Source organism: Haliotis rufescens, unplaced genomic scaffold (genome assembly GCF_023055435.1).
Source record: "Haliotis rufescens isolate VD_foot unplaced genomic scaffold, xgHalRufe1.0.p SCAF_17, whole genome shotgun sequence".
NCBI classification, from domain to species: domain Eukaryota; kingdom Metazoa; phylum Mollusca; class Gastropoda; order Lepetellida; family Haliotidae; genus Haliotis; species Haliotis rufescens.
In genome coordinates, this window is record NW_025963857.1 from 14,870,179 (window position 1) to 14,887,040 (window position 16,862).

Below are 16,862 nucleotides of genomic sequence, written 5' to 3' on the forward strand. Positions count from 1 at the left end.
ACTCGTCCCAGCCCTACTCAACCCTGTTCTGTGTTTGTGCAATACATCATGTTAGTCGGACACCACATAATGCCAGTGTGATGCTGTCAGTGTTTGAAGTCATACAAGTTGTTTCCATATTGCAATACAATAATACAAGTCTCCAATAGGTCTGCTGTGTGGTCTGTCCGCGATGACCCTCTCAATAATGACTAGGTCTGAACCTGTAACATATAGTCTGAGATTATAGGTATATTTTTTAAACAAATATATCAACAAAATCCAGAGCCCAGAACAATGATTAATTTCAGGCAATCTAGACCTGCCAAATCATTTTAGAAATTAATTTATTCTTCAGGGTAACTCGGACATGTATGTTTAATCACTGTGTCCAGACATGTGACACTAAATACGAGTCATTTTTCAACTGTAAAGATCCTGAGTAGAATAGGTCTTCAGCAACCAATGCTTGCTGCAAAAGGTAACTATGCTTGTCGTAAGAGGCGAGTAACGGGACCGGGTGGTCAGGCTTGCAGACTTGTTGATGCATGTCATCGTATCCCAAATGCGTGGATCGATGCTCATGATGTCAATCACTGGATTGTCTGGTCCAGACTCAATTATTTACAGACCGCCGTCATATAGCTGGAATATTGCTGAGTTGGCGTTAAACAAAAAACAAACAAACACTTATCTTCTCATATGTATTTATCTTGATATTTTGTATACCGGTACTAAACATCTGGGTATCCCTATCCAAACTTGAGAAGTGTACCTTACAACTGTTTGGTTCATAAAAGTCATGCAGATCTGCTAAGTTCAGAACAAGTACTTACTTTTCCGCCTACAAAAGTCTAAAAAAATATGAATATATTTTTTCATTTTAAGATGATGGCATGATTTAGACAGAACAGAAGGAAAGTAATTAACATATGCAAGTTTATCCTGATACATCACTGTCCATGTTTGTTTTCTGCATGAATTCCTATTAATCTTGAGAGGGTCAGCTCGGTAAATACTTGCACTGTTCAATCTGTGATATATGTACATTACAATATAGACACTGGTTTCTTCTAACTGGAATGAATCTGGTAATAAAATCTTTTTCTTCTGTTGATTCTGGTTCGTGTTATGGTTGTTATGAAAACAGAATCTGTTCTATTAGCTTACGAAGGTTAAGCATTCACCACAAAAATAATATACATTTGCACAATAATAAAAAACAAGTGCCGTATGTAAAATTCTTTGTTTGTGAGCCAAAACCTGACCATAACTTGAATTCGATGGTTGTTCAATGCTGCACTCAGCAATATTCCAGCTATATGAAGGCGGTCTGTAAATAAACAAGTTTGGACCAGAAAATCCAGTGATTGACATCATGAGCATCGATCCATGGAATTGGGATACTATGACATGCATCAACCAAGTCAGTGAGCTTGACCACCCGATCCTGTTTGTGGCCTCTTACGGCAAGCATGGGTTGTTTGATACCTAGTCCACCCCATCATTTGGAAAGCTATGGGCAAAAGTGACATTTCAACATTACGGCTAAGTTTTCATCTGGATTCTGTGGGAAATAGTTGAAGACAACATTGCTTTGATCATCCATGTCAAATTCCACTTTCATGGGCCCTATGTACAGGATGTAAAACATTTGCAACATGGGCAAAGAACTACAGAAGCTCAAGTGATTGTTTTGTTCAGAGGAGCCAGAATAGTAAGGCTCTATCTAGTGCAGTGCGATGTGAAAAATCACAGCTTTATTTCCATGATCTGTTCAGCAGATCACATCTGGCACAATGTCATAGTTGAGAAATGGAATTCATTCATTTTTTGTCTGTTGCACACAGCAGTATTCCAGCTATATGGCAGTGGTCTGTAAATGGACCACACAATCCAGTGATTGACATGAGCATTAATCTATGTAATTGGGACATGATGACATGCATCAAGTCCGCAAACCTGACAACCGATCCCGTTAGTGCCTTTTACAACCAGCATAGTTGCTGAAGTCCAATTCTGACCTGGATCTTCACGGGTTAGTAATCCGTTATGGAAGTTGGTTGGTTGGTTGGTTTGTTGTTTAACGCCGCAATTGGGATCGATGACATGCATCAACCAAGTCAGCGAGCCTGACCACCCGATCCCGTTGGTCACCTTTTACGGCAAGCATGGGTTGCTGAAAACCTATTCTACCCCGGATCATCATGGGTCCCGTTATGGAAGTATTGTTTCCAGCTGCCATATTGACCATCCAATGCTTCCCATCTTAGGTGCCTCCAAGACAACTTCCAGGAATGACGGTCAAGTATTTGGTCATCACAGAAAATACACTCACAACAGTTTAAAGTTATTTATTATATTTAAATATTTTACAACAAATTTAACAATGGTCTACAGTCTGATGGATGATTGTTGTAACCAGGTGTCTGATACATGTGTAAAGCAGGGTACATGCTGAAACGGGACGGTAATGGTTTGCTGGACTTGAAAGAGCCTCAATAGCAGATTAAGAACTGTTTAAGCTAATTCCCAAATCTAACTGATGAAACATAACATAACATAAGCAGGCCAGGCTAAAGTAATTATTTCTTCTTTTAAAGCCCATCTTAAATTTTGTGGAAAAAAATAACACCTTGCAAAATCTGTGTTAGCACATGTATCTTAATGAACTTTTATTTGAATAGAATATTGTAAGAAATAACATCAAACAAACATTTCTGAAATAACATCCAATTTCTCAGGTTACAAATTTCACATTCACTTTTTTCTTTTTAATTTACCCAAATAATTTACCTCCAGGCCTAGGAAATTGGTAAAACAAGAAGAAAATATATCTGGCTTTAATTTGGTAATTTTACAGCCATCAAGACAAGCAACCTAAATTAGACTTAGAGAATTGAATTAATTGCAGGACATTAAAATCAGAAGAACATACATCCATTGATGAGTGGGTGTCTGTAGACCAAAAGAATCCCTCCCCCAAGGATTGAGAAAATACATCAACAACAACATAAAGATCCTTGTTCTGACTGAACTGGCTGGACTGGTCAAGGCTGGTGGAGAAATGCCCGAGGCCGGGAAGTCCCTTCTATACATTAACACAAAGCAGGAAGTCATTAATGAGGTCTTAGCAGCTACATCCCGTATAACACAATAAAATTCCCTCTGGGACAGCACAGAAACACCTCATTTAAACCATCAATGGGCAACATTCTCCATGAAAAAGGATACCTGTTCCAGCTTGAGAATTATTTAATTCAGGTTACTGTCAAAAGCAGAAGTACATATTTCACTCATCACTGCTCATATCTAGATAAAAGTTACAAAACGTCCATGGATGTAATATTCGTTGGTCACTACAATTAACATGACTAAGGTACTAGATTTGACAAGTGCATGTTTGGTAACAACGTCAATGTTTGATGTAAGAGTGCATGTTATTGAAAGAAATTGAAAGAAACTGAAAGCTCCAAAACTACATGTATCCATTATGTCTACTCGAGTACACAAGGCACAAGTGTTTATGATGATTAATTATTTCACAATAAAAAACATTTCATTTAATCAATCTATAACGATGGTTATGAGATATTTCAAATACTGTCACACAAAAGAATAAATGCCAATAGTCAGTTCTGATCCTGGATTCTAGTCTCATTGACCCTTGAGTGAGTGAGTGAGTTGGGTTTAACGCCGCTTTTAACAGTATTCCAGTTATATCGCAGCGTGTCAGCTTCATGTGGGAGGAAAGCCCAAAGTGATGCAGGTCCCAGACGTTTACCACTTCGGTGAAACCCACAAGCACGGGTATGGTGCTGACAAACCTAGAAACATAATCGGGGCGAACCGGGATTCGAACCCACAAACAAAGGTTTCTGGCGTGCCCAAGGGACGCAACTCTGCACAGCGAATCGCGGCGCCTTAGACGACTGGGCCACCCGTGCCCCCAAGAAGATGTCTGAAGTGTATCAGTTGCTACAGAGTAGATGAAGGAGAGGCCATCGATCACAACAGCACATGCATGTAGAAACTGCAGGGCATTGAAGAGCAAAGTATGAACAGTGTGGGTAGAAAACGTACAAAACATGGAAATATACAACAATGAGTGGACATCAGTGGACATACTTAAAACACAGCATTGGAATAATGAGAGTAACATAGCATCAAGGTGCCAGAAGTATATATATACAAGATATACAGTCACATGTCTACTGCATGCTGTGCACAGTCAACCAGTGAGGTCAGTCCCAGACCAAAAAAGGCAGTCGCTGAACCGCTGGGAACCCTTTGGGAATATTTGATCTGTTCGGCATGTTTTGTGGGCAATAGTGAACTATTACAAATCTTTATTCTCGAATCAACCAACAGTCATCTAGCATGCCTAGTGCCCTAGATTAATGCAGATGGTAGCAAATATAAAGCTATTAGATATATTACAATGTTTTCAATTTCAATAAGACCAAATAATTTTTTTTCAAATTTAATTCACTGTTAGAGATTCTTATTTTGCAATGAAACCAATCCTGCAGTCTTTTTTAACTTGAAATAAATAAAATAAACTTCTCATCGTTTCATCTGACATTTTTGCAATTTCAATTACAGTTGACAACGTACCTTTCTACTCTGGGACTGTAGTATGGAATTTCATGACATACAAATATATACACCTTACAGTACCTCTAATGTGGCATACCATTATCAGGATCATGATAGCAGGTTGTTCAAACCTTCCTTTGGTAACACTAGGATTTAACACATCTAACAACATGAATAAATATGGTCCCATTATCATGTTAATATTGAAAACAGCTAACCCCATACATACTTCTACGCACAGTATCATGATTTTAAATTATGATAAATTTTACTAAATTATTACGCATATACTTAAACTTGGTTACCATGGTTACCCATTGATTAAAATCATTATCCCATGTTTAACAACCATTCACTATCATCAGCTGATAAGCATGATAAGTGGTTATTACGAACCAATTGTTTTCAACCGTTTTTCATGTGGATACCAGTTGGTTACCAAGGTCACAGATAATATAGGAAAACAAAAACAAAATTACATTATGAAAATCTCAGATCTTCAACACATTCAAGGGAAAGGAATGTTATTATCAATATTCATTAGACTATTTCATGATCTTTCTTACAAGAGCAACAACACTGAATAAACATTTTACTTTAATTTGACTTCGCAACTTATCATTTGCTAAACTCTGAAATACAAAGAAAGAAAAATCTGTGAGAATAAAACTTCTATATAAACTATATATCAATAGGTTAACATATATAATCTACCTCTCGGTAGTTCCAATTTCAAAACCGTTTCCTAAAATAAGGCTTCAGGGATAGTTTATTTATATATAGGGTGATGGTGGGCCGGTTGGATTGGTCTTAGGACTGTATCATACTTTGCGGTACCCCACCACCATGTTATGTAACATTTTCAAACAGTTTTCAGTCCCCTATACTTATGGCAAGGTAATGTTTACACATTTCATGATATACAAGATTAATAACACCAATGTTATTCAACAAGACTGTACAACAGTCAATTACACACTGCCTGATGTGGACAGAGGTTCAGATGTCAGTTCTACATAAGAAGCAGGCATCCACAGAATTGGAACAAATTCTGTTTCCAGTATGACCTAACCTCACTATCCATCATGGTACAGTATGATAAGTATTATATAGTATCAAAAAAATGTACACAGAAAGATGAATGTTTCCTTCACAATATTCAGGTGTCTAGGTTTTAGGGCTGGGACAAGTCCAAATTTAATACCCTGGTACTCACCCTGCTATTACCAGACCCTACCCAGGTACCCGATGTAGGTCTCAAGAGTTGGGTACAAAATGGATTGTAGTCCTGGCAAAATGCATTTAGATACACATATAAAACAATCTGGTCATGCATACACTTAAGTTGAAGTTTTATCTATATTCAAACATATTAAAGTCAGAAGGAATGAGTGCATAGTCAGAAAGAAATGCAAACATTAGTGACTTGTTATGTAACCATAGAGTTCTAGATAATTTTTGTCATTAACAAATGTATCACATGACTAACCACGGGTCCGTGTAGTCCTATGGGTACTTGGCTCCTACTCAGGACCCACCCGACCCGAGTACCTGAGTTACCCGTCCCAGCCCTACTAAGATTGTATCAATAGACTATCAATATATACTAACAATACAAGCTGAAATTTGTCAAGATAATCATTTGGAAGATAAAACAGCCATATTGTAGTTCCAACATACATGGCATAATAAGAGTAAGTGAAGCTGTTTTCATGAACTAATTAATGTACTGGTTGTGGCTATATTTTCACTGTTGTCCACACCCAGTTCCTGTGGCAGCCAGTAACGCACAGGATAATCGTTCATGCCCATTTGTGTGGCGCCATCCACTCGTGAGGCCATGCCCAGTTGTTACGTGCCTGTGACAATTGTTTGCGAGACCACATCCACTTGTGTCTGCCTGCGACAAAGTCGGAGACACACCCACTTGACGAGTCTGCTTCAGATCCATTCAACTGGCCACACCCACTTGTTGGGTCTTCAGGTTACACGTTTGACTGACCACAGCCACTATTCTGGCCCCGCCTACTTGCTTTGGTTGTCAATGAGACACTAACTTGTCTATCGTAATTCCATGAGACAGATGGAAATGTGTTGAACGTCCAGCCCAAAATGCACCAAACTGATTGGTTGAGTCATTAGCGCACCAATCCGATTGGCTGACATGCACGAACACAATTGGTAAGCACTATTTGCATGAGGATCTTCAAGTCTTTGAAGACGACAGTTTAGGTTGCTACTGCTGATATCTTCAAATGGATAATAGTGGCACATCGAAGAGGTCACAGGCTCCCTCGGTATCGTCAAGGTTGAAGTAATAGTCACGATCGCTTGGCGGCGGACTTAGGCGGAGGAGGGGGGCAAATGCTGACAAACAAAAAACAAACAGTGAGCATGTGCAAATCTTAGAAATAAATATATCATTTAGTTTGGAGTTTTCGAAATTAAAGGGATTCTTATGATTTGCTGTTTCAGTGTTCGAACAAAGAAACCCTTAAAATCCTTAATTTTTTTACATATTGTTTAAAACAAGGAACCCTTGAATTTCATGATTATTTTCAAACAAAGCAATGCTGAACAAATTTATATATTATAATGATACCATTGTGGTGTGCATACACGCACGCAAAAGGATTTTAAACCTATAATAATTCAAAAGAAACTGAGTGAGTCTGAAAAATACTCCAAGTGCATCATAGCACTGTGCAGCCTAATATATCCTGGACTAGACAAACTAGTGGTTGATAACATGAGCATTGGTACATGTCATTGTGCAACAATGATGACACACTGGTCACTTCGATGTTTTCAATTTTATAACACAAGAAACAGAATGCGAGAGAGTAAAATTATTATACCTTCTGAAGTAATGAGGTCATCGATGAAAGATCCATCAACATCTGTAAAACCATCAATAGAATAAATAATTGTTAGAACAGACAGTATGCTTTACAGAGTATGTGGGCATCAAATAGTTAGAACGGTCAAGTGCAATGATAATAAGTAGTGCATTTCACTTATATCACAGCATGTCCGCTCAATGACAAATGAGAGAGCGAACATTGCTTAATGCCGCAGCAGCAATCTTGCAGCTATTCACAGTGACGCCCAATGAGGATGGAAGAGCAAGAGTGATTCAGGTTGTACAAAAGCCATGTGCTGACACTCAGATAAGCCTGGATTGTAATCAGTGTGAACAGAAGTACTGGATCCTCCCTAGCAAGTTGTGGCAGTTTAGGCAACTGGATCTTGCAATTATTAATAGGTAATTCTTAGTTGAAACGTTGGATATCTTCACCAGCACTTTCCTCCTTGGGAATACAGAGTGAGAGTGCGTATGGTTTTATATCGCTTTTAGCAATATTTCAGAAATATCATGGCAGGGGGACGCCAGAATGGGATCCACACATTGTAACCATGTGGGGAATCGTACCCAGGCCTTCAGCGTGACGAGCGAACACTTTAACCACTGGGCTACCCCAATGTCCGAGTAAGTCCAAAGAGAGGAGCCATTTGCATCTCACACTGACATCAGCAATATCAGCCATCACGAACTAACAAGCAATAGAGTCTGGACCACACAAAATCCTCCAGTTTTGTGTACGACAAAATCATGAGGTTAGACATGGCATGATCCCCATTTTGGTTGTCTCTTACAACAACCATGGGGTAATGGAGACCAACTCTGACCCAGAACTCCCCCTAAGGTCATGAGAACATGTTTGTAAATCTGGTGAAAGTTGTATGATGTCTCACCATAGTCGCTCCGTGAGGGGTCAAAGAGCATATCAGATGGAAGGGAGTCAAGGCCACTTGGTGTTGTTGGGAAGCTTGCGGAGGTAGATGCGGATGTGGAAGCTGTGGATGCAGAAGAGATGTATTATCTACTTGATAATGTTGCCACCTTAAGACACAGTTATTGCGGATGTCAACAGTCTAACCACTTCATTCACTTAACAAAACCATAATAATTTAACTTGATAAATAAACACTTTAGATGAGTTTATAGTCAAATTCAACAACACTTCAGTTATTTATCTACTTATTATTAGTTATCTATATCTACTGGCGTTGGCAAAATGTGTGAAGAAAGCTTAAAGTGATGTGGGTCATAGATGTAGGCCACTTTCCAGAAACCAAAGAATCATAATCAGGGTGCATGTAAGTTTCAAATAGGACTGGGGCGAGTCCAAATTTACAACCCAGATACCCGACCCCCTTTTACCTGACTCTACCTCGATACCCGTTGAGTGTCCAGAGTTGGATACAAAAGCATCAAATTTACACAGAAGTTAGCTGAAGCTGTATCCTAACTCAAAACATAAAAAGTCAGAAAGAATGTGTGTACATTCAGAAAGATATGTGAACATTAGCAACTTGCAAGTAACCATGGAGTTGTAGCAGTGAATTATTCTCATTAAACGATATCATGTGACTAACCACGGGTCCGGGTAGTCTTGTGGGTACCCAGGTCATACTCAGTACCTAGTCTACCCAAGTACCCTGTCCCAGCCCTAGTTTCAAACCAACAACAACCAGATTCTGGCAATTCTAAGGGAGGCAACTTTGTGCTCCTTAAGGGCCTTGAGCCACGAACAAGCAGTTTCTAGCACGGCTTAGTGACACAAGTATGATCTCCTTGAGCTACTGTGACAATGAAGGGAACTGGAATGCTATGTTTGTTCATATCATAATAGGTCTTATGATCTGAGCGATATTCATTAGCCTTATCATAATGCTACACACATGCATGTGCCATTCTTCTTACCTTGTGGAAACTGCTCTTGTGAATTTTTCCTGGGGGACGACCGTGTTGCCATCCTGGTGACAGGTGCTGTTGTCTCCAGACTGGCCTGCTGTGTCTGCTTCAGTGGCGACTTGACGGGAGAACGCTGAAAAACGGGAACAATCTCTACATGACTCCTTTCTCAACATTTGGAAGCATTTGTATGTGGTTTAACACCACACTCAGCAAAAATACAGCTGAAAGAAGGCGGTCTGTAAATAACTGAACCCGGACCAGACAATCAAGTGGTTGATTTGTTTGTCTGTTGTTTAACGCCGGAATATCAGCAATATTCCAGCAATATGATGGCGCTTGGCAAATAATCGATTCTGGATCAGAAAATCCAGTGATTGATATCATGAGCATCAATCCATGCAATTGAAATACAATGACATGCATCAACCAAGTCAGCGAGTATGACCACTCGATCCCGTTAGTCGTCTTTTAAGACAAGCATAGTAGCCTTTTACAGCAAGCATGGGTTGCTGAAGAACAATTCTACCCCGGATCTTCACGGGTCATTGACATTATGACCAACAAGTCACACTGCCAGACCTTCATTATCATCTTCGTCCACTGCACTGCTGCAACATACAACTCACCTTTCCTTGTGACCTTTGACCTGTACGTCCCTGCGTGGTCGGGTCCACATTTTGATTGGATGGGTTTTCAACAGTGTCATCTTTCGGTGGTGGCACTTGCACAACGACTGGACTTGTTGAATCGGCATCTTTGTTGACAAGTAGGACATTGATAGGACCTGCGTGGCTCTTCAGGTGAATCTGGTAGTTCTTCTTATACCCTGGACCCTGGAGACAATGAATCCGGGAAAATCAAGACCTGTATCACCTGTATCCGTACTCAGTGCCTGTACTAATAATCCCCGACCAACTTCTAGACCAACCTGTAAGTAATCTGTATACATGGTATAAGCGCCCAGACTGAGCCTGAATATCTATGTGACAATCTGTTTTCTTCTGCATGTCACTGATCTAGATATAATTGTTAAAAAAGTTTTCGTTTCATGAACATTTGAACCTAGTCTACTCGATCTGACAAGTATAACCTGCATATGACTATAACAAGCACCCTCCTTTGTGAACTTGGTAAGGCGGTGGGGTAGCCTAGCGGTTAAAGTGTTCGCTCGTGATATCAAAGACCCGGGTTCTATACCCCACATGGGTACAATGTGTGAAGCTCAATTCTGGTGTCACCAAACAGCAAATAATAACGCCAACAAAGCACTAAATCAAGTGAATGAATGATGCTTAATGTTATATATCAGCAATAATTGCAGCTTTACCACACAGTTAGACACTACCACGAGTCTGTGACTAGTTAGCATTTTTAAGGACTAGTAGTGAGTGAGTGAGTGTGGTTTTATGCTGCTTTTAGCAATATTCCAGCAATATCACAGCTGGGGACACCAGAAATGGGTTTCACACATTGTACCCATGTTGGGAATCGAACCCCTGTCTTCGGCGTGACAAGCGAACGCTTTAACCAGTAGGCTACCCGACCATCCCTTTAAGGACCAGTACAACTATTAAGTTGTCTACTCCAAAAATGTTGTACTGTAAACAACTCGTCTGAAGCACAATTCCTACTCAGCAGGCATTTTGAAACAAAAAATGCTCATCACATTTGTCTGTTACAACAAGAATATGGTACTAATTGTATTCTAAGCAGTTTGAGAAAATAAGGGACCTCCTGGGGTCATTGAGCATGTTGAGATTTTTTCCTGTAGTAACATTTTTACTACTTGAATATAGGAGCCCCCTAAACATGATGCAGGGTTAGAAATTAACACTAGTCTGTTAGCCCGGAGCTAGTACAAAATTCCATTTGGCTAGTACAAATTTCCCAATTGTTTTGACATTACAAGGGCATTTTATCCTTACTTGGGGTAATAAAGCTTTAAAGTTAAGTTCTTACCCTGTGATAACTTACAAATTTTTAACATTATGAAAGGGCCTCTTGATTTTCATGCTGAATTTTGAACATTGGTCACCAAACACATGCAATAGTAATTAAACCTTAACTTCTTACATATCAAGGTAAAAAAGATTGTGTGCTACTCGCAAAGATAGAACGAACATCATAATCACTGACACTGTTTAATGTTTGAACTTACAATTTCTGGAATGGGGACTTCTAGCTGTGTCCCCGACGGTGCCTGGATGGCTAGAAGTGTGTCCCCCTTGAAACACTTACAGGTGTCCTCATGCGTCACAAATGCCAATCTGAATACAAGAGAGGTAGAAGTAGTCCTTATTGTTTGTATTTGTTTTTAACAATGCTATGGCAAAACTTCAACTTGCTCAGTGTCTAAAGCAATGTATATCAAAAAAAAAATTCTCAGCCAGCTACTAAAGATATCCACTGCACTCCCATCACATTCACAAGAAGAAATCTTGGCAGGTTCTTGAAAATCATGTTGTTTTTGGTTAAATACTGCACTCAGCAATATTACATTTCTATGATGCCAGACTGTAAACAATCGAGTCTAGACAGACAACCTAGTGATAGAGATCATGAGCATCAATCTACACAACAGGGATACAATGACATGTATCAACCAAGTCAGTGAGTCTGACCACCCAATCCTGTGATTTGGACTAGTGTGTTATTTCACTGACAATTTGTTAATTTCACATTTTTCTTCTTCTGAATATTGTTGACCTTATAACTTAAGGTTTACTTACCTGGTATTTGTAACTTCATCTGTGACATTCTTTATACTCTGCTGCACCCAAAGTTTGTGCTGGTCAAGTTCCCTTTCTTGGCGTTCGAGGTCATCAATATCACTCTGTAGGGTGACAAGTCTGTCTGAGATCTCACGGGTGTTGCACCCTGGCCCGGCCCCTCTGTAAAAGAGCACATTTGATGAGACAAACATTAGCAATTAGTGGTTGAGCCATCAATCAAATAATGCTGGTTTACCATGATAACTGATCTATCAGCATGATCAAGATATCTCAAACATTACCAAGGTGCTTAAATCATGAAAAATGCTAAATTGATAAAGCACCATTCACATTCTAAGTGTATGTTATTTGAAAATGGAAAGTAGAATGTTTTGTTTGTTTGTTTGTTTGTTTGTTGTTTAATGCCACACTCAGCAATATTCCAGCCATATGACGGCGCTCTGTAAATAATTGAGTCTGGACCAAACAATCCATTGATGAGCATCGATCCACGCAATTATGATACGATGACATGCATCAACCAAGTCAGCGTGATTGAGTGATTAATATCATGCAATTGGGATACGATGACATGTATCAACCAAGTCAGCGAGCCTGAGCACCCAATCCTGTTAGTCGCCTTTTACGGCAAGCATGGGTTGCTGAATACCTATTCTACCCTGGATCTTCACGGGCCGAATTTAGAATGTGTAGAATCTTATTTCTTTCAAACTTTTTCTATATTCTGATTTTTTATGCATGCACAAAATCAATGCTGCCCAGCAAGCATGACCAGATGACTAACAGGCTAAGCCATGCAAGTGCTTGTGACAATTGTAATGCATGATAATGTGTTAACATTTGACAATGTCTCAAAAATGATATACCTGTGAACATGGTGATCACACTTTGTTCACAAAACATTTTTTAAAAATTATATAACAGACAATTCCTATTGTACTTAATTCTTGTACATCAATTATCAGCTGACCAGTCCTTGTTGTATCCCCTTGACGTCAAGCGCCAGACAGGGCAACAAGAAGATGTACCATCTGTTTGCACCTTTTGGAATGATGCGACCAGTAGACCTTCCACTGTCCAAGTAGACTCCTATCCATGGAAAGACTTAACAAGGATAAGATTTTATTCCATAATTTCTTCATTACTTACTTCCACTGAATGCTGTTCTTGGACTTCTTTTCAATTAGCCCGATGCCTTCCAAGACATTGGTGATGTCATATATCCTCCTCTTTTGTCGTACAGCCAACTGATCTGCTGCCTGAAGGAAACAAGGGACGTCTATAACCATGATAACACAATGCTTTACGGAACCAAATAGTGTGAGACTGTTACCATGGTTACTGTTGTCAGTCATGAACATGACAAATAACTGTATAATTTTTTTTTGTTTATTTGTTTTTTGTTTAACGCTACACTCTGCAATATTCCAGCTATATGACGGAGGTCTGTAAATCATGGAGTCTGACATGTCTGAACCAGACAATCCAGTGATTGATATCACGCAATTGGGATACAATGACATGAATCAACCAAGTCAGCGAGTCTGACCACCCTAACCCGTTGGTTGCCTCTTACGACAAGCATACAGTCAAGTCTCGTTGATCAGACACTCGTTAATCGCCTTTATCCAACACTAATGATGGGAAACGATTAAAACTGTGCTTCTTAGACCTGTTAATCAAAAAGTCTCGCACTCCGCCTCCGACACACCTAATTTGCAATGAATTACTGAAATCACTCATTAATCAGTCTTGTTAATCCGACACAGTGATCAGCGTACTCCATGGTCATCTGCCCGCGAATACATAGCCCGTGTTTTGATGCGAGACGAGTCGGATGGTAGCTGAACAATGCCGAATATAACAACGGCTGCAGAAATAAACTTGCTTAACAATAAACAATTAATGCTTTAATTTAAATAAAGAAAACAGGATTATTCACATACTTAGATTAAATCATTCTCATTAAAATCAGATACAAGTTCTCGCTATCGCTTAGGACATCCCATTAGAGGTCACATCAAAACTAAATGACTAACAGGAAGTCAACGTTAGCCACTCAGAAAACAGCTTTCTTAAGCTTTTCGGTACCATTTTCAAACTTGCAACTCCCATTCCAGACTATGTTTTTTAAAGTATTTTGAATCAGTCATACAGCCCGTAACAGTTGTTTTGTGTTGAGCTTTAGAGGTTGCATGATTAGAAAACATATTCCGCTAACAATATAACATAACAATATGATTCTTTCATTTTCATTTTTTTATTACTTTTGTATCATTATCAATCGTGTAGTTGTCCGATTTTTTATCACGAACGTTTATACTACTTAATTTCATACTCATACTCATTAATCCAACCTAATCATATGCAACCAACCATGTCAGATTAACTGGACTTGACTGTAGTTGCCTTTTATGGCAAGCATGGGTTGCTGAAGACATATTCTACCACAGATCTTCACGGCTCAATATAACTGTATAAACAACAGTTAATGGATGCCATGATGACAAATATGTACAAGAATAATCATGATAATGTGACTGTCAAATAAAGTACCAAGAGTGATCAAGTCAAAGTTGACATGTTTGATAAGCATGACACAACTTAACAATGTTCGAAAATATGAAGTTATTGAGAAAAACCAAGGATTACTACTATAATAGCAGGTTGATAAACATTAGAAAATAAGGTTTTTTCACTGCTACTATAGTGCTAGTTAGCAATATGTAACTTGCAAAGTTATGCAACATTAAAAATATCTGGGTAATGATTTAAATTTCACATGACAATTCAATTGTAAACTTAGAAAGACATACTCATGACAATGTTAATTATTATCTCAAGTCAAATCATTGTGAAGTCCTGGTACTCATTTATGATGCAACTACAGTAAACTATGGTTATATCTTCTTATAACGAACTCAAAGGGACAACTAATTTTAGTTTCATCATAATCATAGTTCGTTAAAAGCATATATACCCACATGATGGCCAACCAAGCATTCAGCAACCAATTCAGCCTCTCTGCCTTCATCAGGCACACTTTGTTGGTTTCGTACTACATCATTCCAGATACATTTTCAACAAATACTGTAACTGAGTGAGTGAGTATGGTTTTACGCCACTTTTACTGGGTTAGAAATTGGCACTTGTCCTGTAGTCCTTGCTAATCTTCCTAATAGTTAAGATATCATAAGGACTAGTAGAAAAATGCCATTTTTAAGTGTTGTGCTATTTGTTATCATTATAAGGACCGGATGACTAAAATTGTTAGTTTCTACCGCTGCTTTTAGCAATATTCAAGCAATATCACGGCAGGGGACACCAGAAATGAGCTTCACATATTGTTCCCATGTGGAGAATCGAATCTGGGTCTTCAGCATGATGAACTAATGCTTCAACCACTAGGCTACCCCACCATCCTGCCTGTAACTAATTTTAGCCATGACATCGATTACTAACTTTTACATTGGTGATTTGGTTTCACTCCAGTTTATATTGTGAATGATCATAATGCAGGGAGAGTCTTCAACCACGGACAAGTAGATCATAACTAGGATGACAGTTTAGCCGTTACCCATACACACAGATAATATCTTTACCATTGATACATGAGAAGACAACAATGATCTCTGGCCAATACAAAAATAGTGAGGCATAGTGGGCACCGGTATGACATTTCACAAAATAGTGACAAATAGTAAGGTAAGAATGGTAAGCATGGTGAGGGCAAACCAGAGCTGGACAAGCATATACTACACAAATAATAATGATAAGATACATAAACCTGATCATCACTTGAATGAAATTTAAATAAAAATGGTGGTAAAAATTTTGATCATGTCAGAATTATTTGTTCGTGCCATATCAGTGTCAGAGAAATAAATGTCAATGTCAGTTGTGTTTGTGAACATTTTGTCAACATCCCTAACTCTGAATACATATAATGATAGCCATGGCCTCTTCGTTATGCTCATCCACTCATTCTAAATGCTCAAGGATGAATGGTTTGACTTAACAAAATGTCTTGGATACTTTTGTTTTTAAATGAAAACTATGGTGAAATCATTGTCCTGAAATTGAGACACTGTATTGTACTTACGCTGACATATCCATGATATCACAACCCTGGCTTATGAAGAATTATTTGGTAAAAATGACCATTCGAGAAGGTATGTAACAACAAAATATATACTGATTGCGCTAGGCCACTGCCACCAGTGTGTATTCAAAACGGTCCAAAATGAAAGCAACAGGTAGCAGGTGTTATCTTTGATGCGTCTCCAGTAACCCCTTGACAGTGACAGGTGCACCACGTGATTGTATTTTGAGGTCAGTAGAGCGTGAAGTTTTCAAAAAGTGGAGCATATTTATAAATAAATAATTATTACTCTTATTCTTAGCAGTTCCTCATTTGGCAGACACGTTGCACATTTTCCAATTTCAAAATTGATTATCTGTTACAACCCAACATAGCGTGACGATAAGGAATGTCTAAATTTCCGAAAGAAAACAAACTTTTCGTTTTGAGTTTGGACGGAAACAATGCAGTCACTCCTGAGTTGACATCCGTCGGCACAAAATTACAGGCAGTAGGTGAGTTTTGTTTCAGTTTGAAGTCATGCTTTAACTTACGACTTTTAGATCCAATACTCCATCCTTTGCTTCTTGAAGAAGCGATACAAACTTAGTTGTTAGCAGTCCTAAACTTTTCTCATGACGACTCGGAGTGTGGTCGGCCATCGTGCTTTCAAGCGTCGCATAGCATTATGGGAAATCTCATTCCACGA

The 16,862-nt window shown here is 38.8% G+C and overlaps 1 protein-coding gene across 1 annotated transcript; it reads right to left on the bottom strand.

Annotated features, from left to right (window-relative positions):
- Window positions 1-3,807: 3,807 nt before the first annotated feature.
- On the bottom strand, window positions 3,808-16,833 carry LOC124140872 (transcription factor E2F5-like). The gene is made up of 9 exons (XM_046508684.2): window positions 16,708-16,833; window positions 13,222-13,331; window positions 12,070-12,231; window positions 11,499-11,607; window positions 9,967-10,173; window positions 9,347-9,470; window positions 8,335-8,436; window positions 7,437-7,478; window positions 3,808-6,945 (listed from the first exon to the last, which is right to left on the bottom strand). Exons 1-9 carry the CDS (start codon window positions 16,813-16,815, stop codon window positions 6,830-6,832), a joined length of 1,080 nt encoding a protein of 359 aa, XP_046364640.1. The 5' UTR covers window positions 16,816-16,833; the 3' UTR covers window positions 3,808-6,829.
- Window positions 16,834-16,862: the final 29 nt, after the last annotated feature.

What these genes read in the sequence shown, in the direction of transcription:
- LOC124140872 (XM_046508684.2), bottom strand. Translation starts at nt 16,815, where the DNA reads ATGGCCGACCACACTCCGAGTCGTCATGAGAAAAGTTTAGGACTGCTA. An exon ending in AAGAACAGCATTCAGTGGAA is followed by an intron (nt 12,232 to 13,221) that starts GTAAGTAATGAA and finishes GCTCTTTTACAG; the next exon opens with AGGGGCCGGGCCAGGGTGCA. An exon ending in AAGTCCCCATTCCAGAAATT is followed by an intron (nt 10,174 to 11,498) that starts GTAAGTTCAAAC and finishes CATTGTCTCCAG; the next exon opens with GGTCCAGGGTATAAGAAGAA.